Here is a 17992-nt window from a genome sequence, read left to right as displayed (position 1 = left end):
GTGGTCTTTATTTTTATCGCGATAATTCGCTCGATTATCTTATACAAAGTGAATACATATACAAAACACGTGAGGCTCTCGTATATCCTTTTTTTTTTCTCTTCTAATGTAACATCATTTTACCTTTTTGCTCCTAGTTCTTATTTTTTTCTTTCTCACATACATACGCTCTCTCTCTTTCTCTCGATCTCTCAGTCACTCTTTCATTCGCTGTTTTCCTTCTGTTCACGTATCTACACACCTACTCCCCTTTCTGTCTCTCTTTCTTCTTTTCCTCGCACGTGTGTTCTCGAACAGCGAAACCGGAAACACGTCGGAAACTGTATGCGAGACACGCTTCTGCTTCCACGAATCGATCGTGAGTACCGACACTCAGACGAGTTTGCCATTCGTGACAAAATTCGTCGTCATAACTATTATCGTATCATTTCTCCGCCTAACCTCTTAGAATGTATCTAATTGTAACTCATAATACAGTTGGAATTATAAGATTACACGCACATTCGTAATTTAATACTAACGTTGCAAAAAGTATTTGTTTAAACTTGTTTTTCAAATTATATGTATATTGCCACTATATTTATTGCACATTCTTCCAACTTTTTGTCTTATAATTAAATCTTCTCGACATAGAACTAATTATATATAGGGGAAAACTTGGTAACATACCTCTATTAACGAAACACGCATTGTTTTAGTTACGTAGATGGCGACACATTAATAAGTTCGAACATTTTTCAATCGTACACAAATATGACAAGTATATAATAAGTGTAATTATTATTATTTAATTAGTGAGAAAGTTTCATTGATTTTCGAGTTTGGTAAGATAAACAATTTCAATTTGTATATCATTAATAAATTCATTTTATGAGAATGATATTCTATATTTTATATTCTATATTCAAAATATTCTATTATCCGAGGTTAGAAATCAATGTAGATTAAACAAGTGTAGCTTTAGACATAAGACAAGACAATATGTGTTTTGTTCATATATTCTATAGATTAAAAGATATTGAAACATGAAAAAAAAGATATAATAAGCAATTAAGTAATTGTTTTCTCGTCTCGATGAATTTGAAAATAGAGTATATTATCCAATTTTCCCTTATTGTATAAAAGACCTTTCATTCGATTTATATAAAAAAACATTGATTAAAATTTTAAATTCTTTTCAGCAAATTTGAGAAAAAAAATGAAGAAGAAAAATAAGGAATATATTATCGATCAAATATTTGAAATCATTAATGTATTCCATAAAATCCAGTTCGATATTTAAAGAATAGTTAGAATAGGTTAGAAATTTTCTTATCTTGAAAAATTCTATGAATTGATATCTGTAAAATTAATTTCAATTTAATAATAAAATTAAAAGAAAATTCGACTTAATTTAAAAACAAAAAATGATTTCAAATTTTTGATCGATATTGTATATAATCCTTGTTTGATCGCGATTTCTTTTCAAATCAGCAAAGTGTTAGAAGCAACTTTGCTGGAAACTAGCCCGAAAAAGACACGGCTTGAACACAGTAATCGGGTGCAAGGAAACCAGAGCGTGTGACGTAAGATCGATCGCAAAAACGGGAAGAATCGTTGCGGTCGAATCATCGCGGGAAGAGGAGAAAGAGAGAAGACGGAAGTTCCCTTTTCGTTCGAACAGCCACCGCCTTGTTCGCCTCGCGCAACCGCATGCGAGGTAGTATCGGACGAAACTCGTTCACTCGTCGACGGCTAGTTCAAGAGATCTAAGTGACCGGAAACTAGAAAACGCTAATAAGGACTTCTCTTACTTTTTTTCGATTTTTCTTCATCTTCTTCTTCCTTAGCTCTTGTCCGAGACTTTGTTGGGCATGATCACGAATCATATTTCGTATGTTCTAGTATTTCGTTTTTCAAAACGTTATACGGGATGTCTCAGATTTTTCTGTACAAACATCGTCAATGGATTTTATAATTAAAAATGAGATTAAAATCTCATATAATAGACAATTCATTGATGCTTCATTTAAAAATTGTATCAAAACTGAAATGAAAGATTAAGTACAATGATATTATTTTTTTAGGTTAATTCAATGCAGAGCAAGATATAATATGTAAAATGTTAAAGTTATCTATTATTGTAATTGTTATATGTAAACTGTTTGTGTACTAGTTCATTATAGCAGCAAACAATTAAGTTAACTTCACTTTTGTTTCGTTCTGTAAAGTAATACAAAAGACAACATAACCTCTTCGGTATGTTTGAATAATCGAATCGTAATTTCTTAATTTCAATTATGCAGATACACATTTTTAAAATAAAATTACAAAATTAATTACAACATCAAATATAAAAAAAAAATTAGACAAAACGATTATTAAAATTGCAACGATATTAAATTCAATAATACATCGATACATATATATACTTATAAAACATCTTGAAATGAAAATATAGATATTTACAGTGTTGTACAACACATTTCATATTTTTGCTATAACTTATTAATAAAATATTTATAGATTACATGAAATATTAGTTATATTTTTAAATATTGCTTTTTCATTTTTTTTATTTTTTTTTATTTTTTTTTTATTTTTTTTTTTTTTTAGAATTCATTAATAGCGAAGTTCGTACGGAAAAATCTGGGATCTGTAGACGTAATATTATTGGTTCAAGGCCCCACTTTTCTCTCTGTTTTTTTTAAATATTTTTAGGATATTATTAATTTCCATACATTACAAATTCTTGGATCCTAGATAAAAACAATTGCGATTTAGCTTTATTCAGTTTTTTTTTTTTTTTTAGTTTTCTTTCTTTTTGTTCAGCTTTGTTTGACTCAATAGATAAATCTCGTCTTCTAATTTCAAAAATATTTTCCAACATATATATGCGATTTTTTTTTTTTTTTATAACTACATGCAAACTATATATGTATTTCTCGGTGTTGTGTGTGTTACACTATCGACTTTCTGCTATCGCGAAATCTAGTTTATTTCATTGTGACATCTCGATTTGTCATAATTGAGAGGTTACGTCCGGTTGGTTAAGATGCGGTTCACTAACGGCATTCAATTGTACGCGTTAAAAATAATTCAGTTAACTATGCACAATGATTTGCATTGATATTTGAACAGTATAATGTGATATAGATTATTATTCCATATATTTGTTTCTTATTACACTATTGAATTAATTAATTTTCTTTTTAATACATTTGAATATTTCTTATAGAAACATAAATATCATTTAATTAACGTATAAATTTTTTGCACAATAAGTGATAACAAATTGAAATAATGATCAAAGTTGAAAAAATATTTACCAAATAAATCATACGAATTTTATATTTGCGTTATAAACACTATAAGCTAATAATAATAAAATAACTCAAACCCAAATATTTTTTTTTTTTGTTAAATTTCGCTATTTCAATGTATCATAGATAAGTGATTATTATGATTATAATGATATGGTACAAATAAATAAAAGTATATAATGATAATATTATAATATATAGTAATTATAATTATAACTACTATAATAATGTATATTACATATCATATTAATAATATATATTTATAATAGTAAGTAATTGTAAATAATTATAATAATAATGATAACAACAATAATAATAATATAACAGTACAATGGAAATAAATAATAATTAAGTTTTTGTTTCCAATGAAATTCCAAATGTCAAAAATATCCATATTTTTACTAAAATAAAAAATCTGCATCCCATTTTGAATCTCTCTCTACCTCTGTTACTTATCACAATTATTGTGCACAAAAATTACATACATTAGAAATAAAAATTACGTTTCTACAAAGAATATTCAAATATATTAAAAACAATCGATTCAATAATATAAGAAACGAATATACACAGCAATAATGGCACAAATTGTTCGAATATTAATGCGAATCAACTGAACAACATTGTATTTGTTGTTCCGTGTTCGTTGCGTGCCAGCGTGAAATCGGTGATTAAGTACTACAAAGCTTGAATCGTTCATCACTGCTGCAAAGCTTTCAAGGAATAGAATCGTGGAATCGCGCGGTCTTGTTCTCCACTATTATCTATTAAAAAATAATTTTCGATGATTATATTATATACGTGATTATGTAAGATTTTTTTCCAACTGTTGATTTCGTATTCTATTGTAAATATGGTACAGTGTCGCTGTACATTATTAAAAATATCGACGAATATATATATATATATATATATATATATTCCGACAAGACGAAATAATTTTAAATATTAATCGGTCGAGATTCGAATCGAAATAATAAAAAAAAAAAAAAAAAAAAAGATGATTCCGCGTGATGTGTGGCTTTCAGCGAGTTTTTTTCCAGCTTTATTTATCGAAAAAAAGAGTGGGATTTATCACGTGCAGGGGGACCTGAGAAAAACGTTTCGAGGGATCACAGGATGAAGAGAGACGTGCGCCGATTAATTGCGTACATCAAAAGAGAAAGACAGAGAAATCAAAAAGTTCGACGTGTATATTACAATTCGTGTGAATGATCGACAACGAACAGATCCAAGATGGTACGTGTGCTTGATAATCGTAGCCCACATTTCTATACTCGTCACCCGGTGAACCCATCGATAATGGTTCGATTTCAGTTTTCATATTGTCCACCATGTCCTAGAGTATCTGGAAGAGCTTTTTCAGTTCGACCATCAATTGCCAATCCGTTTTCACAAGATCGTCCCTGAAGTATTCCTTGCAGGCGTCTATGCTCTGCCTGCTTATCTGTAACAGAGGCGATGAACAACGTTTTTTAATTGATTAATTTCAATTTTTTTTAATTTTTTCCAATCTCAATTTCTGTAACTCGTAAATATGTATTTTCTAAACATAGTAAGTAATTTATTTAATGATAATCAAAATATTTTATATATTATTATTTTATAAAATTATGAAATAGTTTGATCATCTCGATTGTTAAACGAGAAATATTTCGAATTATTTTAATAAAAAATGGAAATTTTAATAGGAATTTTTATTTGTTAAACTTTTCTTATTCGAAAATTTCAATAAAACGAAATATATTTCCAAGATTTTACTTCCTTTTTCGAATTAAAATCGATATATGATGGTAATATAAGATAAAAACAATGTATCTAAAATAGAGACGTTATTTATATGAACATAGGTTAGAAAAAGTAATCTTACGAAATACTGTTCGTAATGGAAAATAAAATACTTTTTTTTTTTTGGATAAACAGTCGAATCATATTATTCTTTGCAAGTGAATAAAGAAAGAACCGGGAAGTATAAAGATATTTGTACGACAGGTTAGAAAATGGAAAGATCGTTTTAATCGTGTTCCTCTTCCTACGAATAATTTCCTTGAATCGGTTTTCGCGAGAACAGGCGCATGCTCGCGCACACGGTCCATTCACTAACGTAACGCTTTACAACTGTTTCCGCCCCCACTCCCGGCCGGAAGTCCCGTTTCATTCATGGATCGGTCACAATGGTGGTTTTACGCGGCTATTGAGGACGCCTGCCTCCCGCCACGCCCCTGCTACTTCTCCCTCTCCATCTCATTCTCACTCCCTCCCGCCCCTTTCATTCCCTTACCTTTCCTTCTTTTTCTTTCCCTTCTCTCTCCTTCCCTCTCGTATTCGTTCGCTTGCACACGCTCTCCCTCACTCTCTCTTTTTCTCTCTCTCACTCGTTCATTCTAGCTTTTTACTTCTCTTTCGCACGCGCGCACGCACACTGCGCAGCTCTTCCACCGTAGAATTCTTTCCCTCTCTTTCTCGTTCCCATTCATGTTTCATATCTTCATCTTCGTCCACCGTTCTCCTATACGCCTCGCACCCTTTGTAACTAACCGTGCAACGTTGCACGAACGGCAAAGGGTCCTTCTCGTGAAACCTTTGCGCACGTTTTCCTATATGCCTGACGATCGACGACGAGTTCGATATCTCAACACGTAAGTTACTATATCTATACAGGTCAAAAATTTCGAATTACTTTTTATTAACTACAAAGAATTTCTTTACTTTAATTTTTAATTTGATTATTGATTAAAAATTAATATCATCGATAATAATTTTTAGTTAGAGAGATTTTGATGAAACAATTTCTCGATGTTGTTATATATTTCGATTGAAATTTTAATAATCTAATATTTGATTAAGTTTATGGACTCTTAGAAAAAGATAATGATTCCAAATTTTTAACAGTGCACGTACAAAAATCTATTTATCGTATAATATATATAACTCTGATGTTAATGTCAAAAAACGAATTTTATTTGCTCATAATAATGATTCTTGTCATTTACGAAAGAATCAAATCAATATCAAATAGACAAATGTTTATTAATAATTATACTAATAACTTTTAGATTACAAATTTTTATACATTATTTTTTATATTACATAATAAAATATGTTTCTTAAATAAAAAAACAAATAAAAAATTCATAATCTAAACCGATAAGAAACAGAACAACGAGATTAAACTTTAATATTTCTTATTAATCGATTGGAAATTTGATTTTCGATTTTTGGATCATTTTTAAAGATTTTAGATAAAACCTCCTATAAATTTAAATTAAAACAACCATTACCAAATTCTTTATTATCATTTAACAAATTAAATAAATTATATAATATAAATTAATTTCGATCTATAAAATCGATTCAAAGATATGCCACGAGATTATATTTATTAGCACATTTGTCCATTAAATTTCATAATCGAGATTTTATATAGGAGCTATTTTAATTTAAAATTAGCCAAAGTTCGGAACATGGAATTCGAGTGACAAGAAGGAAAGAAACGTGGAACCTAGGAAGGTCGAATTCATAAAATTGTCGCCCGACAAATCATCGTGGGAACAAGGTGATTCCGGGGAATCGATTCTACGAAGCAAACGGTAACGACGACTTCCGCTCGCCTTGGGAGCACACAAAGATGCCGAAGCCAGACCATGCTGTGCACGTATAGTGCTCGCACAGTTGTTGAATACGCGTGCGCGGCCGGAAAGTTCGTATAGAGATAGAGGAAACGAAATTGATGCTATTAAACACGGGAATTTTTACGATACTCGATGATTAACTTTCTCGGAAACGAATTTAAAAGACTGCGGGAGAGAATTCTTTTTTTTTATTAATTGTAATATTTTCCATCCAAATATATTATTATCTTAAAATATTTTTGATAGAAAATATTATTAAAAATCATTTTTACGAATTGATTACGAAGGGAACTTGAGACGTGATGAATTTGAGGATTGAGTATGGAAAAATATAATTTTCTATTAAAAAAAAAAAAAAAAAATATGTTACAATTTAATACTCAACTTATATCCAAAAAGAATATATTCAATTATTTAATAAAAATTATATAATAAATTTCTAAATTTCATAGAATACGAAGACTGTAGAATGACGAGTTGCAAGTTTAATTATTATTAATATTACTAAATTCTTATTTATTCACGAGAATAAATCCGTAGATATAAAAAGATGGAAAAAAAAGTTAAAAAATTATATATTACTGCGCAAACACTCCTCCATAATGTTTCTTTATTTATACATTTTTTTGCAATACTTATTTAATTTATTTATAATTATTTACACGATATTAATTTATTTATTAAGCGATAATAATGTTCGTTCGAGGAGCAGAGAGAAACGCGACCGTTCTGCTCGGCGTCCGGAAAGCGACTTCGTTAAATCAATATTACGGATATCAACATAACCGATTTGCCTTTCCCCGCGCTGCGGTTCGTAACTGTATAAAAGTATAAATATTGAAAATATTATTTCACGAAACAGTACAATTTATTCATTTTCGTTAAAAAATATTATCAAAAATTTTTAAGTCGACGATGTTCGTTATTTAACACATATAAAAAACACATAAAAAAAAAAAAGCAAAAAGCTTCATCAAAATAAAGTTTCCATAACCTTCTAAAATTAAAATCCTTGGAAAGAAAAAAAATTTTTTTTTTTTATTATTTTCTTGTAAAAAAAAAAAAAAAGAAAAAATAAATAAATAAAATAAATCTCATTTACACGTCCTAAATGGAATATCGAACGTAACGAGAATATCGTTAAGTATGATTAAACCGAGGCCGATCTATGGGAACGAGACGCGTGTCGAGCACATTATATATCCGCTTCCATTAAAGTACGGCGATCGATTCGGTGCCGATATCCGAACCGGAAGGCGGAAAAGAAAGAAGGCAAGAGGCGAGGGGAAGGAAGAAAAAGAAGGATGGGAAGTTCTGCGAAGGCCGGAAGTCGATGGTGGACGCCTGATCGCTGCCGGATGTGCATCTTCCTTTTTCGACCAAAGTCTTGCATACTAATAAGGATCGTTTCCGTCTCGCTCGTCTCTGATTTCGATGAAAATTGCAAAGCTGTACGGAATTGGCCGACACCAAGGGGAAAAAAAAATATCTATATATATATATATATATATGTATACTCTAGGGGAATTTCATCAACGGCCGAGACCACCTGTCGATCGAATTCTTTCGAAGCAGCTGCTTCTCGAAAGCCTTGTGATCGGTCCTTCTTTCCTCGCGAGTAGTGATGGAATCAAGTATACGAATAAACGTATGATTTTTCGTTCGGAATTTTGCAATACATGAAACTAATAAAAATGGTTAAAAAGTTAGGTTAGATAACGATGGAATCAAGTATAAAACTCTCATTATTCAAAAGAGAACATTAAAAAATCAAGTATATTAAATTTATTAATTTATAACACAATATATATATATATATTTTTAATTTAGATTTATAGTATGTATTAAATTTGATCCCATCAGTACTCATGACTAACCTCAACAATGAATTCTCATGCTTTTGCATTATTCTATACGGTGTGCGCAATTTAATCGTGTAATAATTGATTAAAATATCATCGAAATTTGCTAAATGAACAACTTAGTTTAGAAGAAAAAATATGGAATTAATCTTTCTTTTTTCTTCAAATTAAGAAAAAGAAAATTTTCGAATTATATTGAAGAGTTCGAAACAGTTTGTTCGATCATTTTCGTAATGGTTACCGCATTCATATTAAGATTTATTATTATACGTTCCAAAACGAAAATGATGGTTCGTGTAAAAGTGAACATGTTTTAACGAAACTGTTTCTGTAAACATGAATGACGGATGAGAAATAAAGTTCTTTGAATTGAGCAATTGTCTATAATATTCGTGATGATATCTTATGTAAATTGTTGATTCAACAATGTTGATTCACTCGTATAAATTTAGTCGATGAATTAAAAAACATGAAAAGCTTACCTTGCTTACGACGAAATCCTTTTCATCGAAATGACGACCGAACATTTTAGGCGCCTCTCCAGGTATCGGCTCGATTTTCACGCAGACTTCCTGACCTTTTCGCGCGGATTCCACAGGTTTGTGATTATATTCTATGCTCGTGACCACGCCCAAATCCACAAACTGTAAAATAAAATCAATACAAAGATTTAGAATTAGATATAAATATTTATAATTATTCTATAATTGGAGAGTTTAAAAGTTTCAATCATATAAGTCATATTCTCTGAAAATGATTTAATTTCTTTATTGTTTCAACTTTCACTTGACAAATCAATCGACTATAATGAGTCAGAGTTCAGAATTTCATTATTCAATAAAAATTTCGTGTCAAACAATTACGAAAACAATTAAGAAAACAATTACGAAATTCTTAATAAAAATATTAGGTTTTTAAAAAGATTACATTAAAGGAATAAATAATTTATTATTGCAAAAAATTTAAATAATAAATAAATAAGAAATGAACTAGTCATAATAAAATATATACTAGATACATATAAAAATCAATAAAAATATTTCAATTGTAATAATCTTAACCTAACTTTTCGGCGAGAAAGATGTATCGAAGTGCAACGAGATGTTATAATCCATAACAATAAAATCTAAGTTATTTAACTTCCAATGGATGCTTACAATTCATCAAAATGTCTTTCAAAGATTTGCAGAATTTTCGATTTGCAATAGAAAGCGTGAAGCATACTATGACAAGGTGAGAAGATTTCGAAAGGTTAGAATTTTTCACGCGCAGCTCTCTATACGCAGGCTGTTTCACAGCTTGTACCGGCGCTATCGCCGTGTCTTTTTTCCATCCTCGATCGGCGTGTGTCTCTTTGCGTGGGTATAGCTCCGCCTATGCATTCCTTTCTGCGACCGGAAGTCGAGAGAAAACCGAGTACCTGAGCATTGCGCGTCGTCAGGGCCGACTCGGACGTAGGTACGGTTTTCGTCGTGAATACCAGGCGAGGATCGGTGTGGACCGAGTAGGTAGATACGCGGATACGTAGGTTGTTGGATACTGTGGGACGTTGTACACGCAGTGATCTACAAGTTTTGATTGAAGCTTCGTTTTGGGGCATCATCTTTTTTCTAAACTTTCTTTTTGCATTTTCTGATAATGAATACAAACAAAACGATGATTTTGAATCTGGGAATAGATTGGTTCAAAAGTTATCTAACCTAACCTAATTGGTATCACCTATTTAAGATATAATAAAAGACTCAAAAAAATACGAATTGCTTTTGTTAATGATATCAAATCGACGATAATAACTAACTTTATAAGTATTCATATTAATAATTGATCTTGAATTTCATCATTGTAAAAATAATTTTTCTTTCTTATTCTCAATTGTTTGCAAGATGCCAATAAGATGTCAATTATCTTATTTAATATAATCTCATTAAATCTAATCTAACATAATTTATAAGATAGACTAAGATAGATTGAATATTGAATGTGAAATTTTAAATTAAATTTTTACGTAACCTTTAAATTAATTTTTAAAATCAAAATCAATATATTTTATCCCTATTCATCGAGTATTAAATAATATAAAATAAACTTTAAAAAAAAAGTAATACCTTAATACGAAGATTAAACTTTATTTAACATCACGAAATCTCGTGTGGAAGAAAATATATTTGCGAAGAAAAAATGTGTACACGTATTTGGATATTGTTGAAACAACAAAACTAACCACCAGAGTGCACTAGTCTCGATACATGAAAAATAAAAGTGCATAGGTTACAGAAGGAAAGATTTTTATTTTGAGTTACTTTTCTTATAAAATTGTTTTCATTCAAGTTATTTAGTGTTTATTTTTCTATATATATATATACAAATATATTTATATTATGTTCATTATAAAAGTGTTGTTTAACTGTGTTATTTTTTTTTTACATTACTATCTTCTAACCTCAACAAGAATGAACATTCAAAAAGAAGATACAAAGGGAAGTATATATGTATGAAATAATAATAGTATAAAATTATTATATTCGGATTTAAGAACACCGTATAGAATGGTATATAGTGGTAAGAAAGCTCGAGCATGTCGTTTAGAATCGCGTTATTGCCGTAACACACCTGCAGCTGCAAGAGCGCCAAGTGGGCGATAAACCCGGACGCAAGTTTGCTTGGGGACACACGCAGATTGCCGCTTATCCTTTTCAAAGAATTGCCTATAATTATGACTAATTAATGATTACCTCTTCCGAAGAGTTTTAATCTATTCAAAAGTCTTCCTCAATGAAACTTCAATGTAACATCGAAAAGTTTATTTATAAAAGATGTTACTCTTATTGGAGAAATTTTATTGTAAAACGACAATATCTGGTAAGATAACCCTACTTTCTGTATAAATAATAATAATAAATAATAAGAACCAAAGAGATTTTTAAAAGTCTTAAAAATAAAAATGATATTTCTGATATAGAAAAAAAACATCAAGGAGCAAAGGGACGAGACCGAAGCGAGGTCGAAAGAAGCAGAAGCAAGCATGGTATCAATCGATGGACAATGACCGGTCGTGTATTTCGAAACCCACGCCACGAAAGAGCAATATGCCCACACACACACGCTTATAGTCAGTTCAAATCGAACCACGAGGTCTCTCGTTTCTTTATCCCTATAACGTGCTCTCTCTCTTTTCTCCCATATTCTTCTCGTTCCTCCATTCCTGGTTACTTTTATGGTGTTGTACGATCGTCCGATTTTCAACACTCTTCGCGTCCTACTGCATGCATATACAGGATCCTGCATTACCATATACAGGATATATATATATACACACACAAATATGGTGCATCTTTAAAGAATTGATTTTAAATATTGAAACTAATAAAAAAAATTAATATATTGAAATATCGATTGAGGTTTATTTTTCAAATTATAAGCAAGAATTTTATAAACAGAGTATAATGATAATATTTAGGTAATATTAAGATGTGTCAGAAATTATTGCTCTATATGTATATTTTCTTTTTACTATAGTGTTGTTAAATTGATCGTTTCTTTTATACAATGAAACACTCTTTGTAATTAGTAAAACAAATTTAACATAACTTTTATTAAAGCTTTTATTCAAAGCAAATATATCATATCACATATATACATAATTATAATGATATAATTATATCTTTTTTTTTTTCTCTTTCACCATTTTAATGACTCTTCTTTATAAATCTTAATATACTTTCTATTCTTCTTTCGATCCTGTTTATTTTTCATTCGCAAAAGTTCGAATTTTTCTCAATCTCCTTTTATTTTATCGCAATGCAAGAATAGCATGTTAATTTGCTCAGCATCATCATCTTCAAGCTCCGTTAGCAATGCGACTGGAAGTAAACAGGTTTGGTCAATTGTTTTTTCAAGTTGGACTGGGAAATTGCCAAGCGTCTCGCGTATCGGGTAGAAATGGAGGAAGATGGGAACACGTTTGGCGAGGATTCGCAATGTCTTCCTCGTCTTCGCGTGGGTTACCACGGATTCTTTTTCTTCTTTAAAGCGTTTCAGACTCTCTCGGGACACGTGGGAAGCCAGTCATGGGAAAACAAGAATTTTATAAAAATCAATTTATTTTCTTCTTAGATCAAACTGGAACTCTGAATAGAAGAGATTTCACTCACAGTTAACGATATTATATATATTAAGTAGTTTTTTTCGTTTTTTTTATTATGCAAATCTCTTCTGTTTTCATAACTTTTATGATCTTATTCTTTCAAAGTAATGATTGAGCAATAATTTTAACAATATATTTATAATATTTATATTTATAAAATATAAATATAATTATATTATTATATATAATATAATATATAATTTATATTATGATAGGTATGTATTTAAGTATAAATATAATAATTATATTTATATTTTTTCATATACTTTGTATGTATATATGTGTCAAAATTCTATTTTATTATAATTTTCAAAATAATTATTTGCAAAATACTTAAGATAATTTCTAATATCATTAATAAAGAACCGATTCTTTATGGAGATTCATCAAATTGTTTGATTATTTCCTATTTAATTGTAAAATCTAAACCTAAACTTTTAAATTAATCAATTTATAATTTGTTAAATTTTATAATATTATTAATATTCCAAAACTTAACAAGAGGATACGTGTTTCTTAGAAGAAAACTGAATAATATAAATGGTCTTAATAAAATAAAAGAGATAAGAAAAAGAGATGCATTTCTTTAACACTGCTTGTAACATTGTAAATAATAATATTTTAAAAGCATAGTGTTCATTCGCTTTCTTTTTCTTCCTCTATCTATTCGTATTTTTCTTACATTATCTTCGTCTCATTTATTATCTTTATGCCAGTCATGTATCGTGGAACGACACAAGATATATTCGGTACCGGTAACGAACTGTGCCACTGATTAATACGTTTGTCGCTTGATCTATCCGGTGATTAGCGTCATTCTTCCGGTCCGGAAATGACCGCTCGATGGCGTTAGGGTATACATATGTTGATTTCGAAATATTTTCCTGTCGTAATAATTAGTTTTTTACGAGATCGAAATTACCATGAAACATTAACAGAAATGAATAATTCTTATATCATTTATCATATCAAATTTCCCAATTAAATTTCTATTTATTAATTTTTTAGATATATTTGATGAAATGTACATTTCTTATTTCAGGATGATGAGTCTAACTTATCAATCGAAATAAAGTAATATATTTAACAAATTTAAATTTGCATTTGCTTATTTTGTAAAGTGATTTATGTCTGTATTAAATTTTTTAATAAATTTAATTTCGTTGATTTCATTTCATTGATTTGACTTAACTAAGTTTATATTAGTATTTTTTAAATGTTCGCTAATATATCATAAAAAATTCGATATTTATAAAAAAATTAAAACTTGTGAAATTAAAATTTATTTCAGTTTAACATTTTCGCAATGAAATCATAATTTATATTATTGCATCAATGTTTTTGACCGTGTGCGCTATAAGTATAAAATTAAAAGCGAGACTACCTGGCTACGTAAACAATGCCAAATACCATTGCATTTCCTCAAATTCTTTGAAACATATTTTTCAAAACTATTACTAAATTATTTATATTCTATCATTTTCTTCTTTCTTTATTTAATTAATTTATTTTATTTTGCATTTTATTTTATTTAATATATTTTGATATCTGAAATCATTTTAATATTATTTATTCTGCACAAATAAATTAATTTTTTCATAAAAATTTTCCACAGAAAATTCAATGAAAAATAGACACGTGCCATCTGATACGATTTCATTCAGCCAAATATACGTGATATTATATTAAAAGAATTAATTTGTTTTCTAAAAGATTCAATTAGTAATCACATGAACAAAATTATTTTTGCTTTCATTCCACAACGTTACTTTTTTAGCTGCGCACGCAACTTGATTCTCTTATTTACAATTGGTCAAGAAATGTGTCGCTGACAACGGTCCTAGTTCCTTACCGATTCGAAAGCCGGTCATTCTCAATGAATCTAAGTTTAGTAAAGTGCCAACCTGATGTACTCGAAGAACGTGTATCGCGGGCCAAATATGCACGTCACAATATAAAACAGATTCAGAAACGTAAATCGACAATGTGCGCATGCGCCACGCGCGCGAAGGAAACTAGGAAAATTTAAGTCAGAACTAAGCGTGAATTTAACAATAATTATCAACGATTCTTCTTTCAGTAACGTACATCGTCCTCGAATAGACAAATGATTAACGGAGATAATCGAGGTTAATCGTGAGTGCTAGACAAACGAGTTATATATATATATCTCTATAGGTATGATTGATTTAATCGATTATAGTGTAAAAAAACTTGAGTTATATTAAACATGAGAGTTGTTTCGAAACTTTATTATGATAATTTTTACCTTCTTTTTTTTTTTTTTTTTTTTTTTTTTTTTTACGATTTTTTATTCAACTATCATTTTCCATTTCAATGAAAATGTGATACAAGATAAAAATATAAGAGGTTATGTTTATATCTACAGTATAATTAGAAAATCTTTATAAAACTAGAATTATGTTCATTTTTTTCCGCTTTGCTGTAAAAACTTTTACAAGTTGTTTATTTATTATACGTTTAAAAACTATTAGAAATTAAGTTAAATTATCACAAGTCGAATTCAGAATAATTCTATTATAAATTTATTTCTATAAATAAAATTTTTATCACAAATGTCTTCGTAATAATGTTTTCCATTTTTTTTTTTTAGGTTATGATCTTTTTTTATAATAATCAAATAACTTTTAATTTTAAAAGTATATAAAAGAAAATTTGTATATTAAGTATACAATTATATGATCATATCATATATATTGTATTTGAAAATTTATTTTTCGATAAAATACAACGATTGAATAATATTAGATATTGAATATAGTATCTGAAATAAAAATATTTCTTTAATTATTTTCATATTAATGTAAGTAAAATATTTATTTGATTTTACAAATATATAATAAGTATTTCAGTTATAAGTATGTCTTTTAATATAAATGATATAATTGAAATAGATATTTTCTTCAGTACACGTGTAAAATATTTGAATATTATTTTGATGAAATTTTATCCGCCAAGCAATTACGATTATATCTTAAAATTCGTGTTTACATGTCATGGAGTGAGTGATTAATATTTATCTAAGTTCATACGATAATCAAAAAATATAAAAATAAAATAAAAATATACTTTCCTACTTATTTTCCTTGTTAGATAATAATCAAAAAATACGATTATTTAAAATAATTAAAAGTAAATTTGGACACGTGAAATATTATTTCAATATTTCATTCCAGCAAAACTATTCCCAATACTTGTTCGAAAAAACTTAAATATTATTTCATTTAATCAGTAAATTATATACAAATATTATCATATATATTATAAACATTTATAATATTTATTTTATATATCTATTTATATAATTGGAGAACGACTACAAAATATATATATCTATATTTTAAATTGCCAGAAAAAATTGTACGTAAACGAGTTTCAATTTTCAGGAGTTTCCTTCACGGAAGACGGATTTCCGTGAAAGATAATAGAATGAGAATGATGGAAAAAGGAAGAGAGTAGAGGAAAAGCGGAGCGAAAACGAGACGAAAAGAGAATGGGTGTTGGCATACTCGGGAGCAGACGCAGCGCAGCGAGTGAACGCGTGAGACGGGAACCGGAAGTCTATTTTCGTGTGCCGCACCGATTTAGAAAGCTTTATAGTTTGTACGAGCCTGAACGGCTACAGCCAACGCATCGTTGATGTGGCTCGTTGCTTTGAGTGCATGCACAAATTGAGATTTGTGCGGCATTCTCTCTCTCTCTCTCTCTCTCTCTCTCTCTCTCTCTCTCTCTCTCTCTCTCTCTCCCTCTTTTCTCTCACTATTCTAGATCTATCCCATCCAACTATTTACAAACATTAGCCCATCAAACACAAAATAGTAAAATAATAACGAACACGTGTCAATTTAATAATTGTGATTATTGATATCGTTATCGATAATATCCTTCATCTAATGGAAAATTACGTTGCACACTAACTTGATAAATAAGTCTCAACTCATATTTTTTTTTTTTTTTTTCGTTTGATTCCTAGAACTAACACTTTTCAAAAATGTTCTACTTTTATTCTTAATCTTGTAATATTTAGAAAAATTTAATAAATAGAAAAGAACCGGATTAAAAAGATTAATATACGTCCTCTATTTTCATAGAATGTTCGATGAACGATAAAAAAATATCTTAAATTGGATCCACGCGTTATCGCATTCGTCACGGTTTCCTCGCGGCGGAATAGATATCTACAAACATAGACAATATTATTTCAATGAATGCCTTGTCAATCAGTTGCGTAGATCGGCCACGTGCACGATACACCTTTGATCTATCGGCTGCTTAATGAGTGTCGGACGGATGAGTCGATGAATGAAATCCCCACTACCGGCATCGATGTCCTTCCTTCATTCGCGACCAGCGCCATTCAATGAACAACCGTTTCTGAAAACCTTGACGGCTCTACTCCCCGTGTTTCGTATCCGATAATACGATACAGTGCCGGCCAAAAATTTGTGCACGCATACCAATACGTAAAATATTTTTAAATTCTTTGATTGGTGATGGTAAAATAACAAATATGATATGGCTTTTTATTTATTTGTTTATATATTGTATATACTTATTGACAATTAAAATTCTTAGTTTTATGCAATAAACAAATTTTCATAGTTTTTACTCGTCTATATTCTATTCATTTATTTAAATTGAATAAAGTAAAGTATTTGTAAAGTATTATTGATTCTTAGAATCTATAAAATTTGTGTAAATTTGTGTTTAATCGTTTTTTAAGAATTCTGTGATAACCTAATTGAATAAAGATTAACACAATTGCATTTTGATTTACAGATATACATCTTCTTTTCTAGTTCAAAATTAAATTAAATACGAATCAGAAGAAATAAAGAATGTATAATAATTATTAATTTAATTGACCGACAATTTTATTTCCGAAAGAAGAAATAATTTTCCCCAAACAATGAACAAAAAATGAGATTCGTGTCGTGTATAAAGATCGATTCCTCGAAATGGAAGAAATGGAACCACGAGACGCGCGAGACATTTAAATTCGATACGATCGAGAAGGAATCCGGACATTGA

At 29.2% G+C, this 17992-nt stretch overlaps 1 protein-coding gene across 1 annotated transcript in view; it reads right to left on the bottom strand.

Moving 5' to 3' along the window:
* Nucleotides 1-3550: 3550 nt before the first annotated feature.
* Nucleotides 3551-17992, bottom strand: part of LOC122711689 (eukaryotic translation initiation factor 5B) — a 34824-nt gene continuing 20382 nt past the window's right edge. The window contains exons 15-16 of the mRNA XM_043930696.1: nucleotides 9279-9440; nucleotides 3551-4749 (exon numbers count right to left, since the gene is read on the bottom strand). Coding sequence (XP_043786631.1) covers nucleotides 4642-4749; nucleotides 9279-9440 — 270 coding nt within the window. The 3' untranslated portion in view covers nucleotides 3551-4641. The remainder of the gene's footprint in view (nucleotides 4750-9278; nucleotides 9441-17992) is intronic.

Source organism: Apis laboriosa, unplaced genomic scaffold (genome assembly GCF_014066325.1).
Source record: "Apis laboriosa isolate Shangri-la unplaced genomic scaffold, ASM1406632v1 scaffold17_cov146, whole genome shotgun sequence".
In the NCBI taxonomy this organism is placed as follows: domain Eukaryota; kingdom Metazoa; phylum Arthropoda; class Insecta; order Hymenoptera; family Apidae; genus Apis; species Apis laboriosa.
Note: the sequence above shows the minus strand (reverse complement) of the source record. Positions and strands in the feature narration are given on the sequence as shown.